The sequence below is a fragment of the Neopelma chrysocephalum genome, unplaced genomic scaffold (assembly GCF_003984885.1).
Source record: "Neopelma chrysocephalum unplaced genomic scaffold, ASM398488v2 Primary Assembly neopelma1_81, whole genome shotgun sequence".
Lineage (NCBI taxonomy): Eukaryota > Metazoa > Chordata > Aves > Passeriformes > Pipridae > Neopelma > Neopelma chrysocephalum.
In genome coordinates, this window is record NW_020897743.1 from 4701025 (window position 1) to 4715358 (window position 14334).

Here is a 14334-nt window from a genome sequence, read left to right on the forward strand (position 1 = left end):
TGAACAACACAAATGAGTTTTTGATATAGGTATGCATGAAGTCTATTTTTATGTTGTATTTCAGGCAGATGTGCCAGGCTTTTTCGGTTGGAGAGCATAAGAATCAAAAATATAATGTGCAAGTGAATTTTTTTTGAATGGATTATAAAAACGTGGCAATGAACGTTGTTCCCTGTGCTACTTCAACAGATTTCCTCCTTTTTTTTGGTTTGGGGTTTTTTTAGGAGCTGCCTGCTTTACTATGAATTGCACATTACATTTTTTCCACCATCTGAATCCAAAATTAGAATTTAGGATCACGTGGTTTTCTTCTGTAAAAAAGCACCTGAAGCAGCAGGGCAGGATTTGAGCCTGTTCCCCAATCCCACAGCCCACATGTTCCTGGAAAAGAGTCCCTGGACATGAGCACAGAGACAGACAAAGCACAGCTGGGAAAAGGATGCTCAGGAGAGTCTTGAAAGAACATGCAAAGCCCAGTCAGAACTACAAACCTTTTCTGTGCAAAGAAATGAATTCAGCACCTCAGACACCATCAAAAGAGAAATGGGCTGTTGCTGAAGGATTTCCTTCAGAAAATGCTGCAGTTTTAGATCATATTAAGCCTCTTTAGAATTGCCACAGAGCACACTGTGCTTGAATTATCACTCTGAGGACCGATATTTGCACATTTTGAGCCACAGCAAGTTTCAGGGATTTAAATAGCTCTTAACTGAGAAATGTGTTTTGGACTTGATGTAGTCAATAGCAGAAACAAGGAATATTGTGGAAAACAAGGTCAGGTGGGTTCTTTTATATTCCCTCTCCTTCCAGAGCTCGTATCCCTCTTCTGTTCTTGTGAGAAGATCCAACCATATGTTTTCCATGCTTAAAAAGAGCAATACAGCAGTGGATGGAAAGAATGCTCTTCAGAGCACCAAGTTTTTACACCTGTAGTTTCTGAACACTGTCTGTCTGCATAACATCAAAAACAAACCCAATGCAAACATCAAAGCAAACTCAATGACCTGGTGAAGTAAAAGGCCAACTCCCCAATGAGATAAGTTATATAGGATCAAAAATAACCACCATTACTCACCTAATGTTAAGGTAGGTGAGCATTTGCAGGTTTTTAATAGATTCTGGAATGGATTTGATGCAGTTGTGATACAAATTTAAAGTTTCCAGTGGTGCAAACAGCCAGACATCAGGAGGAATTTCAGTAAATCTGTTCTTTGAAAGATCTACAAGCAAAGAAAAAAGAAAAAATCCTTTTTTAGTCAAAATTTTCCCTGCAGTAAGAGGAGATGAAAGTACTCACTGATATTCTTGTCATGCTCCTAAAAATTAAGGTGTTGCAAGAAGTGTAAAATAATTCAGTTTTAGCAGATGCTACTGCATATAATTAATACACAAAAGAGACTTAAGATACTAAAAGATTATTGCTTAATATGCAATTACAACAGAAAATAGAAGAATGACAGGAATTCAAAAATACATTTCCCACTACACAGTTACATTTACAATGACACTGAATATCAACTAGGATTGTCCCTTCTCTATCAAGTCTTTGTTCTGTGCAGTTCTGGGATTTCTTCTCCTCCAACTCCAGGCACAACAGTAAGTCAAGGTACAAACCCAGCCCACGTTATTTTTCCTGTTTGACAGCTACATTAGAATCTAATGTCATTGTACAATATATCTGCAATGCTACAGCCAAGTTCCCCAGAAAACCTTACCATTTATTTTAAGAACTACAATTCTCATCTAAAAAATATTCTTTATTGCAAGCACAATAACTGGGACTTTCTCCAGCTACACATTTATAACTTAGCTAAAGAGAGGATAAAGTTGCAAAAACCAATTACCTATAAAAATCAGGATGCAATTTAGCCTTGCCTAAAAGCAGCAAGAGGAGATATCTGACAATAGAAACATAACACTTGAGCTAGAGTTATTCTGACAATGCATGACTGCATTATGCAAATCTGCATGCAGAAGTCAGGACAAACCAGCACATTACCAACATACACAGCACCTCTGGCTGTCCTTGAAAAGGTCCAGAAAATATAAATGAGATGTGACCTAAGAACCTGGAAATTATCAGTTAACTACCAAAACCTGTATCATCAAAAGCCCCCCAAACTACCTGGGAAGACCTTTACTGGAGATATTTACTGGAGAACAACTGCCTGCTCTTCTGAAAGTAACTCTAGTTCCCAACCCAAGATATTTCAAAAGGATGTGGTTTCTCAGAAATGCTGAACAAACTCTTTTAACAGAGAAGCAACACAGATCCCTTGCTATTTCAGGCTTTAGTTCTCAGTTTTTAACACTCACATGGAATAACTGTGTGTCTGCTCAGCTCCCATCACATTAGCATCTGAACAAACATGTACTTCTGCAAAAAGTCTAGAAAGCAGTTGGAAAAGTGGCTCAAAGGCTCAAGCAGAGTTCAACAGCCTGGCAAACCAGCCATGAGCAGCATCACTCTCTAAAAGCACCCGCCAGGAGGTTGTAGCCAGGTGAGGGTTGGGCTCTTCTCCCAGGAACCAGCAGTAGGACAAGAGGGCTGGGTCTTCAGCTCTGCCAGGGGAGGTTTAGGTTGGATATCAGGAAAAAATTTTTTACAGAGAGTGATCAGAGACACTGGAATGGGCTGCCCAGGGAGGTGGTAGAGTCACCATCCCTGGAGGTGTTTAAGGTGACAGTGGATGTGGCATCAGTGCCATGGTCTGGGAACCAGGGTGGGGTTGGATCAAGGCCTGGACTTGACAATCTCAGAGGTCTTTTCCAACTCAGATGATTCTATGATTCTATGATCACCTTCCAGTGGCAGTAGCCTCAATTTTACTTCTTGAAGTCTAGAATATGTGACATTTTGTGACCTAACTGATTGCCACTCCATCATTTCTAAGAAACATTCTCAAGCTGAAGTATCACCAAGTCTTCCTATAGATCAGGGCATGATATACTGATGCTGAACTCTGCAAACTCTACCAGCAAGAGGCACAAAGAGACAGAGCTGGGTTGTAGGAGTGACATTCTTAATGAACTGTGTGAAAATAAAGTTAACTAAAACTGAACAGCCCAATTAAAACACTTATTAAAAAAATTAGCACAGCTTGAGAAAGTTTTCACAATCGGTGAGGTTTGTTTTCTGTTTCCCACTGCATCAATTTTCAAAACGTTACAGAAAAATGGCAACTTTCACATGAAAGTTTTCTGCAAAACCCCTTCTAGTTTAAACAAATGCTCTCTTGTTCTAATATTCAGCAGATTGAGACAACTGCATGCAGAAAAGATGTACAGTTTTATTGCTTGCAGGGTTCTACAACCTCCACCACAGGATGAACAGCCTTTGATACAACCCCATTCTGAAAAACACAGCTCTAAGCCTCTTCCTGATTTGGTTTTACCAGCAGTTGCAAAGGGATCTGAAGTCTAGCACAAAACACAGATGACAGAATCCCACCCTACTGCCACCAACCCCAAGAGCAGCACTGTAGGTTATATTTGAACTGGGCACCACAAAAACTTTGCTGCTGTATTTGCATCCAGCCACATCTCAGCCACACATCTGGGTAAGGGACAGGTTAAAAACCAGCTTTTCTGTTTCTTCTGCAGAAACAAAACCCAGAGGCAGGACAGACAACAACTACAGGATGCACCAACTGATTGCTCTGGGCAGTGAGTGGCCCAGGGGTGCAGTACTCAGCAGGCAATATAAAACCAGCTGTGGTTTCCAGCTTGGCCTGACAAAAAATCCCATTGGCACAGTCTGGCTGAAGCCCCTCAGTGCACCCTCCTACAAAACCCACACAACTTCACAGCAGGAGCAAATACATACCAAGCTGACAATATTTGTGTATTACTGTAGAAACCACTTCACTGAAAACAATGCTTTTTGTTGCCCTGCTGTGGGGCAGTGATTACACTTTTCTGTTATGAAACCCAGAAGTCCTATTAAAATAGGAAATGGCATGCACTATCTGTCAATAATAAAATAAAAAGGTAAATAAAGTGATGGGAGATTGCCTGACTTCTCTGCCAAGCAATTTTTCATTCCAAAGCAGTATTAGAAGAATCTGAACCCCTGGGGCTATTCTAAGGAGAAAGATTCAAGTGGCTATGGTTTTCCACAACATTCTCATATTGAATGTACTTACAGCTTTTTAAAAACAAGTAATGCAATTTTTATCCAAACTAAAAAATTGTTTCTACTCCAAAAATACTTTCACAACAAGCAAAAAGTTTGAGATTATATTCTCTATTATGGTAAATAAAATTTAGATGTGAAGCTTATGCAATTTAGGGTTTTTTTGAAGACTAATAACACAATGGATGGTCAAGAAAACACGGTAAGAAACTTTTGGAATAGAGTGTTCCTCTATAAACAAGACAGACTTCCAGTGAAATGAGAAAATGAGAAATCATCTCAACTGAAATATAAGCAAGCTGCTGGCACTTGAGAATGGTTTTGTAAGGGTTAACAGACTGGAGGAGCAAGGAAAGCTGCTAAATGCAGAACCACAGATGATTTAAGATGACAACTCCTCTAGAAGTGAGATTATAGGAATCCTTTGCTTAACCAGTTTAGGCTGGAAAACTCTCAGTGGGAGTGTTATGTGACAACTAAATAGAAGACACTCTCCATGCCTGCTCATGGATCACAGGGTATTTCAATCCACTATCTCTGCAGGAACAATGAAAGTGAGAACTACACCATTACTAAGGTTAAATTTAAAAAGGGAACTACAAAAATATGAAGAAGTTGGTTGCAGTTGGTTTTTTTGACAGAAAAAGGTAATGTCTTTACTGACTGTAAGACAGTGACTAAAAGAAAATATACTGAAAGATCAAAAGGAAAGAATTTTAGGAAATCAGTCAGCCTGGAAGGGAAGCTATTAGAAATAAGAAGCTATCTTGTATACATTTAAGCCATGATCAAAAGGAAAAACAAAAAGCTCAAGGTGTCAGGTTACAGCAGTGTGCAGCAAGGTAGTTAAATAGTATTAACATCCCATTTGCCTTGGTTTTGCACTTTTCCCTAAGCATGCATTACTGCTTACCACCAGAACCATGCTGATAGAACAGACTGGCCTTTTATTTAAACCTGTACAGTCGTTTTATATTCACACTTTACACACACTGCATGTTGAATTTGAAAACAAGGCTTAGCTGGGAAATTTACACTCGAACCTCCTCTTGATATTGTAATATTTTTCATAAAAATACGCTGCTGATCCAGGATATTGGTGTTAGGCTTTGTTTGCTCAAAGTGCTTCAAAACGTTATTTAGAAACTAGATTAAATAAAACCACATCCCCCACCCTGCAAAATCCAGAACTGCTCTCCTAACTTGTCACACATACACATTTTCCTAGCCAGCTTTTCTAGCAAGGCTTTAGCCTAAGCCAACCAAAGTCTAAGCCAAAAACATCTAAGCACAACTGCAACAATATAATTAGTCCTACAGAAGTCAATGGATGCATAAAAACAAACATTCAGACCTCATCCCAAAGATACACTTTCAGCCAATCTAAACATAAATCTGAGATCACCACAGAGAACATGGATAAAACTTATTAAGTCTGTCATGGATGATGTTTCTGGAGAAGAAAAAACTAGTCTCAACCAGAGATACCACAGAAACACCTGCATGGGTTAATTCCAGTTTCTGATGTGGTTTTTCAGCACAGAATATCTACATAGTCTAAGAATTAATCTTCGGTGTAATCACTAATATTTGTTTCTGTCTTCATTTAATCTTCAAAAAATTCATGGAAATACTGTACAAGTGTAAAAAAAAAAAAAATTAGGAAAATCGTCCTTTTCAAACTCTGCTAATGCTTGAGGCTCCTTCTCCAGTTTGTTGAGAAACTAAGAAAGGCAGGAAGAGATCTGTCTTCCATTACTAAGCACAGAAATGGCACTTAGCATGAAAAAACCAATTTCATTGTTTATGTAACAAAGCTTTCTTCAGTCAGAGCATGACATAACTGAGGCTTCTAGGAGAATCCAGAAAACCCATTTCAGAAAGACTGAAATATCTCTGGAGATTCTCAAAACTCAACGGCACAAGGCCTCAAGCAACCTGCTTTGCTTGGACCTGTTCCCATCAGGAGATTGCCCCAGATGACCTTTGAAGGTCTCTTTCAACCTGTGTAATTACAGGATATAAAACTGTAGTTTGTTTGCATTACAGGAATGTAATTATCTTATCACTGTTTGGGTAATTCAATTATCAGTTCCTGACAAGGGTAAAGAGAAAAACTAAAGATGCATTAAAAGAGCCAAGTGTGAGTCTATGCACTTCCTAAAAGGGTCTTAATTCTGCCAGCCATGAATTTTGATGGTGGCATTAACGAACCAAAACTTCATTTGGAGCTTTCAGATACAAAATTAAAGAAGAAGAGGGGGGGGAAAAAAAAAGAAAAACCAAACAGCCAACCCACAAAAATCCCTACAAACCAAATTGCATTCACCTAAATAAAACCACAATGTGGATCCTGCATCCAGTTTACCAAAAAAAGTGAACACTGTAGTGTGTTTTAAACTCCTTGCTCCTCTTAACTGGTATAGGGGAAGACAAAAAATCCCAGCACTAAGCCAGAAAATTGAGAGCTGGATTTGGTGGGAAGAAGTGAGATTATTCAAGAGACTTTTTCCCCCCTCTCTGACCACAAGCAAGTCCTTTGCACAAGCTTCCTACCACTCTCCATTACAACTGAACCAGAACCAGGCTTCTGAACCTACCAATTCATCCCTGGGGATATGGGTTAGTGGTGAACACGGTGGTGCAGGTGAACAGTTGGACTTGAGGACCTTAGAGGTCTTTTCCAACCTTATTGATTTTATTATACTTTCCAGATTCTCTGGAACCACAGCAGAAAGGAACTCTTAAGTTCCTTTCCTGAGCTCATTCTTCCTGAGCTCAGCTCAAATGGGATGTCTGTCTAGGATCTCCACTATTTCCCTCAGACTCTACACATCTACTTGCAGGTTCACAGTTCAAATCTTAATGCATGACTAGTGTTGTTAAACACAGAAATGTTTTAAAATTTTCCCTTCAAAGGAAAAATGAACCTGGTTAATTAAATAATAAAGAACAGAATTCTTTTTATTTACTTATGTTTCAAAATGATTAAAACACGTCCAGATGTAGAATGATTGTGCATACTGACAAAACCAACAACCATTTCAGCTGCAAAACAGACCAAAAAATTTAGAACTTACTGCCAAAGAACATTCAAGAATTACAGCAACATAATTTTTGCCTGTAACTACATATTTCACATACAAATCAATGTTTGCTCTCCAACATTAAAAGCTATGGTGAAGGATTACACAGAACAAACTGAGCACCCACCAGCTCTTCTGCACAACAAAGAATCTGATATACCTGCCAAAAACCTCTCAGGAAACTAAGCTGACCACAAATTGTCACAAGGAAAGATACAGTTAATGTCTATTCTTAAAATCTTATGTAGCAATATTTAACTTGATTTTTATCTGTTGTGCTCTTAAATCAAGCAGAAGCATAGGCTGTCTTCTGTTTGAAAGAAAGAAAAACACTCCCAAGACCAGAGGTGGCTAAAAGCAGCTTTTACTTTTTTTCAACTGGGTGTTTGACAGCAGGGAATAGCTTCGGGTTTTGTGCAAAGGTATTACAAGGAAATATCAAAGTGGCATTTGGGTTTTAAATCCAACAACTGAAGAGCTTGGAAACACCTGCTGTATGGTTATCCATGTCCCTAAGTTCAGTTACAGACTCAGTCTGAGCAGTTAAAATGACAAATGAAGAAACTGTGCACAACTGTGTAATTAAAGCTTCTCATCAAGCACAGAGGGAGGGTTGTACAGGCAACCAGACACTCTATTTGACAGATCCTGAGTTCTTGGATTTTCAAGCTAAACAGCCCTTCTGAAGAAAAAAATCCTTTTTAAAATCACACTTCTATTACTTTAGACTTAAACAACAACAAAAAAAGACCCTGTCAGATTGAATCATAGTTCTTTCACATGAAGTGGAACAGACCTATAGCTGTCTCTACAGAGGAAAAATGACTGAGATCCAACACACTGGCTCTGAAATAAAGGTAGCTTTGAGGAACCCACTGTTCCAGCCCCCCCTTGCTGGACCCTGTCTCCCAGGCTACAATGGACAGTGGGGTAGTGGTTGCAATTTCCCCCTGCTGGAATTCCCTGTTACCCCAAGGGAGCTGATCCAGCCCAGTTGCTGAGTTGGCTTTATAGTTTCTTCCTTATCTTGGGAGTTCTGCCAAATGTCCTCGTGGCTCATAAATTCTGCATTCTTTGTGTCCACTATCAGTGGAGATTCTTCTTCCCAAGCTTTGTTAACCTCCCCCTAGGTCTGAGATCACTGAAGCGACTCAAGCCCTAAATCTTAACAAGGCAATTCTACCAAAAAGTAATTAATTTTTCTAAGACCTGGACATCAGTTTGAGCTTGCCTGTTAGCTGCCATATCCTTCTTATTGATTAGGCTTGAAAGTAGACAAAGATCAAAGAACATCCTTTCTAAAGTAAATGTCACATATTCCACATTTTGCAACACCAGGATGAAACCCATGGATGGATTCAGGGAATTCTTCACCACGTTGCAACATCAGGAAGATCCAGGCATTTCCAACACAAGATAGCACATTGCTACAACTCTGCACTGAGTTCAGCTGTTTTAGCACAGCATGATTAAAATGGAAAATAAAGAACACAACACCAGGATCGCTTCTCAGACTGGCATATGAAGGTGTAAAATCGCATATCCTGTCAAAAGGGTACTTACTACATCATGTCAAGGATTATCTTCCTCTCCACTGCTGAAGGTGCCCTGTCTCCACAAATCTTTTGGAGTTTGAAGTGGTAAGCAGAAAATCCCACAGGAAGTTTTTTTGTTTTGGCACTGTAGTATTTAGTCTAGACTATAATCGTTAAAATGCCTTACTACCAGAAAGAGTGAAATGTATTTTCCTGACGAGTCAGCAAGACTTATTAAGCTGGTGTATTAGAGCACAGGGCATCTTCCTCCCACTTACATTGGCCATTACTTATTGGTTTAATTCTGACAATTTCTTTTATGGTTTTGAAATTTTTAAATTCCAAGTTTCTGTTTCACAGAAAAGTACTACAAGGGAAAGTAATCATCATAATCATCTTTCAGCAATGAAGCAACGTCTGGATTTGTTAAGGAATACCTAAAGTGTACAGAAAATTCCCAAGGAAAGATTCTTACCCCAGCCTCTGTATGTTCAGGAATATACATTCAAGGCTTTTGTCCTGAGGAGTTACAATCTAAACAGACATAAGGCAGAGACAGAAGGCTACAACCAACCTACTGGGACCAGTGTTTACTATATGACTTATGTTTTGTGCAGGTAAAATGGTTTGTCACTGGATAAACTGAGCAGAAACATTTTTCAAGTAAGTTAGACCACTGGAAGACAAAGGACACTGGAAAACAAGGCAAGTGCACTAAGAGTGAGGCAGAAATAACCCTGAAGAAACTGGACAGACCAACAGCCCATGAGCACTGAGTGAACAGGGTCGAGCAACAACTCCAGCACGTTCTCCTGAGACACAGAGGCCTCTCCTGCAGCAACTTCAGCATCTGTTCTTATTTGCTGGTGCCTCCTGCTGACTCTGTCCCACTCATGCCAGACCTCCTGGCAGCATTTAAGAATGGCTGTAGCCACTTGTATCAGCTTCAAAATACTTGTATAATATCTCTCATTACTGCATGTGATAAGTCGAAGCAAACCCTTCCATAAACCCTTTAGTTCTAGATCAGTCTTCACCAGAACAAGTTCTCATCCATCACATCCTGCTTCCACCTATGGAAACAGAGGTGAAGTGACAAACTGGAGGAGTGTTTGGTGTAATGCCCAGATGGTCAGGGATTTGCTCCTTGTGCAGCTACATCTGCTGCTCAGCAGCTGATGAAGAGCCAGGGATGAAGGGTTCCTTCAAGCCTTGGAACCACAAATACATTTTTTCAGAAATCATACACTGACACATGGGAGCACATGTGTGATGATCATGTCTGCCAAGCACAAAACTATTTTAGGTCTGTACCAGAGAATAAGACTTGAGTTGTTTTCTTTCACCTGAAGTGCTCAACCTTCTCTAGATCTGACAGACCTGGCAGCACATTTCCCTAGCAAGTGGCAAACAATTCCAGATTAGATGGAAGAATGATGAACATTAGACTGTTGGACAGACACAGAAAAGCAGTGAAGTTTCTTCACACTGTCATGTACAAATTTTAACACAAAAAAAAAGTACCAAGTATCTTAACATTTTCTGTGGAATTCCAGCCTTCAGCCCTGATTTTGTTACCTTTTTGCTAAGGACAGATTTCAGCCATGCTGGGAAAATGAATATGTACTTTTGTATCCACTCCAACCAAGCTGCACAACTCGAATGGGAAGACACAAAGACACATTTCACCAAAAAGAACATCTCAAAAAGCAAAGGGTACTCCACTTTATCGCACAAGGTTTTGCGATACATCCTATGATTTAAATACATTTGTCCCCTCTGCAAACAATCAGTAACAAAGTAGAAATACGTAGTAACAAAAGTTCCTTAGCTGACCAAAGCAGAAATATTACAGCAATAAATGTTGGATATTCCAAGGCACAAAAATAGTCAATGCAATGGCAAATATAATTCTGATGGATGGAGAACACAAAAAGTCAAAAACCTGCACATCACATGTTTCTTGTGACATGGAATCTGGGGTTTTTAATATTAAGATATAAGTGATATTCTTCATAATGCAATCCTTCTAGGCAGGCAAACTAATATTTAGCTGTTTTAACTTCAACTCACCAAACTTAGACTTCTCTCAACTTGCCCATCAAACCAAATATCCTTAACCAGGATCCTTATCACTGGCCTTCACCAACAAAGCCTCAAGCACACACAGCTCATTTCCTCTCAGCCCATACACTGGGCAGGTTCTGAAAACACTGTGGGGAATTTCCACAATTACTTGTTTATAAACTCTGTCACTTCCAGGTTTTGCATCAGATGCATTTCCAAACATAAACACAAACCCCTTCCTCCCAAGAAAACACTGAATCTGAGTTTCTCTTTTCATTCAAATCTGAAGGAGTCACTACTGAAGAACCGTGTTTTGCAATATGCTTGATTTCTAGAACGTAATCTAGGTTTAAGATATACATCACAGATGAATATTAATTTCTTTAGCTGAATATTGGAATTTGCTGTTGCTCTTCAGTTACCTGCCATCATTCATTCAATCAACACTGGCACCACAAACAAAAATAACTTTATTCAGAAAGGAAAACATACTTGGTTCAGAAGTGTATACTGAAAAGGCAGAACAGCATTATAAATTATCATTCCTGTGCATTTCCTACTTAGTGTGAAGCTGTAGGTTTGTTAGGTTTAATCTGTAATTACATGAATGACTATATACCATAGAAGAGTCAGAAATAAGATGCAAAAAAAAAAAATCAGAGCCATGCAAGTAATGCTGATAAAGTCTCTGTAACAGGCTGTCTCCTCCCACCCCTCAGCAGACACACACAGGGATCTCAAGGTGGGAACTCCTCCTGCCCTGCCAAGGCTGTTACTGGCCAGGACAGGAGGGCTCACTCTGAAGTCACACTGGAAATACACTGGTGTTACTCCTCAGATGTGAAGAGGAAGCAGGTGGTGAGAAAGGAGAAATTTCAAAGTTAATCATTAATCTATTTATAGGCAATCACTCACTTACTTATAATTGCTTGGAACTTCCCTCAGAATTAAAAAGTGGGAATCAGATCTGCTGTGACAAAGCCATGAACAAGGAAGCCTGATGGCTCCACTGCATTAACCAGAACACACAAATCCTATCTTGAGCTGTCAGTCGAGCACCTTTCATATTCACTAAATTCGTGTTGTAAAAAGCGCTCACTAAAAGAGGGCAAATCACTAAAGGCACAGCTTGGCTTAGTTCAGCATGGCAACACAGCACAGGAACCTATCTTTAAAATAACAAACCAGCAAACACACAACTCTCCAGCTAAGCAGACCATGATTACACTGATGTGATAGACTCAATTACTTAACTGCCGGGGGCCTAATGTTGCTCACACAGAGAGAAGCAAAACTACACATGTTCATAAAATGACTGGAATATTCAAGATACCTCTTGATATCTCAAGGCCTATGATTTTATTTTTTCCCAGAAGTTCATTAACAGCAGCACAAGATCTGTTTGAAAAGCCAGAAGACAAATTCAGGTGAATAATAAAATAAGGATTTCTTCCACAAAGTGCTGCAAGGACAATTCACAATTTAAAAAAAAAAAAAAAAAAAAGACCTAAACAGTCAGATATGGTCACTATGCTTTCAGCTCAGCAATAATTTTTGACATATAATTTAAGATGCAAAGAGTATGTCACTGTATTTGAAAATTAAGTATTGGCAAGCCATTACGTAAGTTAGATGCAAAATAAAATCCCAAGTTATTTTTGATAAATCAACAGCAGTTGTGCTTCAGCACTGCTGTTGCTGACTTTACTGATATAAGGGCAGAATATTCTGGGTTTACAGTAACACTGCAGATCCTACTGCATAAGGGTTGGCAATATGGAAAAAAAATTGTTTACAACCAGATTGGTTAGAGGCTGATTTTTTAAACTTTTGTTTCAAGTACCACAGAACTGAAATTCAGTCACTGACTTGAAACAGAAAGTGAAACACTGCAAAGAGTTTTGACCCAACCCCCCATATCCTACAGCTCAGCCTCAACCTAGAACCTCATCCCTGGGAATATTTCCATGTGAAACAGGGATAACTGCTACAAAAATGCCAACAACTACATGACTGTTGCCTCTGAGGCAGCTGCTGATCCCCCACTAAGCTCCAGGCCACACTGACACTCTGTTAAGGATGTCCAAGATTCACCAACAGAACACCATTTACCCATCAACAAAAAAATTCTACAGAACAAGTTAAAACAGAATACAAATCTTTTGCTTCAAAGTGTCTTTTGAAAGACATCTAAAATTTGTATTTCTCAGGATCCATTCATAAACCAGGGCTATATTACATTAGGATTGTTAGGAGATGGCACTTGCACAGGCCCACATCAACTATTTCAGTAGGGAATCCTACAGCAGCAAGCAGTAAAGCTATTTCTGTCAGAGACTGCCCACAAACATTCTCACACCATTGTTCACAACAATTCAATCCTGATGGCACTGACTGGCCTCTACTACATCCTAAAACAGAAACACAAGATCACTGCAGACAGCTCTTACTCAAATGTCGAGATTCAAAATAAAATGACCAAAAAACTGCCAAAATGCAAACAGTAATAATTCGAAGCAAACAAAAACCACTGATCCTTGATGCATCTACTTCAGAATACAGAAAGCCTTTTTAAAACCAGATTGCCTATATGCCTACAATGCTTCTTCCTTAATGCTTCAGTTATTGAATATTTATACACAGCAGTGACCAACTACATCACTAAACACATTTTATGATACTACAAGGAAAATTCCAGCTTCTATTATTTCATGGAACCTCTTTTTATTTTAAGGTACCACAGTGGGCAGTCTCCTATTCAAAACAATACACCAGTGATTCATAACCCATGGGGAAAGAAAAGCCCCAAAACACAACAAAAAAACCCCACATCATTAATTTACCCAAAAAACATTTCAGAAAGCCACTACTACTTGTGAATAAAAGATCCTTGGCCTCACAATAATATTTTCTTCTAGCACATTACTCAAAATGATCCATTTTCAACGAGTAACCCAGCAGCAAATAAACCCACGAGCACATCAGAGACCAGCCAAGATATGGCAGAACCTTCATGGAAAATGCAGCTTTGTTTTCTAGGAACTATAGAGAAAAAGGCCTCCATGTTTCCTTCACCTACAAGCCTGGGTGAATGCAGGCCCACTCACGATATCCAAGCCTTTACCAACACGGTGAACACCCCAAGCTCTCCACACACACCACTGGATGCGCACACAACCCTCGCACCCGTGCCTGGAACCATCTTCCTGCTGAGCTGAGAAGGATGGACCGGAATAGCCCAGAAGATACAGGGATCTGACAGCCCTGAAGGTACAAACCAACCACAGCACGGAGCTCTTATTCCCCAGAGCATGAATAAAGAGCTCCGTTCACCTTGCACACCCTGCTCCGTGCTGCAAGTCCCCATCCTGATGGCAGGGACAGACCGACACTGTGGCCGCCCCCCTCCTTCACACACACACACAGAGCCCTGTGCCTTCACAGTCACACACACACACACAGAGCCCTGTGCCTTCACAGTCACACACACACAGAGCCCTGTGCCTTCACA

General features: G+C 39.7%; 1 protein-coding gene across 6 annotated transcripts in view; it reads right to left on the reverse strand.

Annotated features, from left to right (window-relative positions):
- The window catches only part of LRCH2 (leucine rich repeats and calponin homology domain containing 2), a 47515-nt gene that overhangs the window by 32182 nt on the left and 999 nt on the right, over positions 1 to 14334 (reverse strand). For all 6 annotated transcript variants that reach the window (XR_003535405.1, XM_027690438.1, XM_027690437.1 and 3 more), the window contains exon 2: positions 1076 to 1220. Coding sequence is in view for 5 of the 6 variants with exons in the window: in XM_027690438.1 (XP_027546239.1) it covers positions 1076 to 1220 (145 nt within the window). In the remaining variant the exon portion in view is untranslated. The remainder of the gene's footprint in view (positions 1 to 1075; positions 1221 to 14334) is intronic.